Here is a 1174-nt window from a genome sequence, read left to right on the forward strand (position 1 = left end):
ACTGGTTACTATCATTTATTATAAATGCCTGTTATTTTATTTTATTTTTTTCTGTTAATTTAATTGTACCTTCTTCTTTTGCCTTGCAAAAGTTAAGTTGAATTTCTCGTTGTTTTTTTTCTGTAAAAACGCTAAATGGAGATTCCTACTGAAACATGTAATTAATGTTATAAACAATAAAGTTGAAAAAAAAAATAAATAAATAGAGATCAGTGAATCAGACTCGCTGCTGTGTTCTGGCGCCCCCTGTAGGGCTCTCTACGCAAATGTTACATCCCATCCAGCAGGTGGCGCTGTGGCATGACGTGGCAGCCGTTCTTTAGCGGAACCAGATAACCGCTGAATGCGAGACTTCCGCGTCCCGTAGAGCGCTTCAGGAACTGTTGAGGAACGGGGTGAATTTAGGGAAAATGGTGAGTATATAAAGATGATTTCTGTCTTATATCGAGCAGAAGTTGTTTACCGGGAGCTGAGCGATGACGCAGGACTCTGTCCGGTACTGTGTGGGGCGGATGGAGCTGGATGTCAGCGGATGTTTGCTGGTTCCTGCCCGGTGAGCCGCTTGGTTCCAGCGTGGCGGCTCTCACGGCAGGCTGCTGGACCTCCGCTCAGCTCCTCAACTTCCCTCCAGAACCTTCTTATTTCTGTTTGAGCTCAGCAGCATCCTGTAAACTCTTTATGTTCACCTATATTGTCATAATTCCCCAAACTAAGACCATCTCTGTCTGAATGTTTGCAGGGTTTCGTTAAGGTGGTGAAAAATAAAGCCTACTTCAAGAGATATGAAGTCAAATTCAGGAGAAGGAGAGGTAAATGGATCCATTGACTGATGGCGGGAGGAGTGCTAAGCTAACTGTTCAATGAGGCCCACTTTATGCATGTATTAAAAACCTTGGTACTTTATTCACATTTGATGCACTAAAAGCATAAACAGGTTTATGAGGCATCTTGAAGCCAAACTGTGTTGATTCCGTGTTACAGAATACTGACACCTGCTGGACATTTAAAGACACTACAGGCAGCTTATTTGATAGACTAAACTGAAATGATTTGGTGATCCAGTGCAATATTTAAAGTTATTGTAGGTAATATATTATTTTGTATCTGTTTAAATTGAAAATATATTTAATATTTTTAGACCCAGCCAATAATTCTATTCAGTTTATTTCTATAG

General features: G+C 40.5%; 1 protein-coding gene across 1 annotated transcript in view; it reads left to right on the forward strand.

The window, feature by feature from the left end:
* The first annotated feature begins 476 nt into the window (after positions 1 to 476).
* The window catches only part of LOC107098412 (60S ribosomal protein L5-like), a 10813-nt gene continuing 10115 nt past the window's right edge, over positions 477 to 1174 (forward strand). Inside the window, exon 1 of the mRNA XM_015396084.1 lies at positions 477 to 553. Coding sequence (XP_015251570.1) covers positions 477 to 553 — 77 coding nt within the window. The remainder of the gene's footprint in view (positions 554 to 1174) is intronic.

This window comes from Cyprinodon variegatus, unplaced genomic scaffold, assembly GCF_000732505.1.
Source record: "Cyprinodon variegatus isolate N-32 unplaced genomic scaffold, C_variegatus-1.0 Scaffold775, whole genome shotgun sequence".
Taxonomy (NCBI): Eukaryota; Metazoa; Chordata; class Actinopteri; order Cyprinodontiformes; family Cyprinodontidae; genus Cyprinodon; species Cyprinodon variegatus.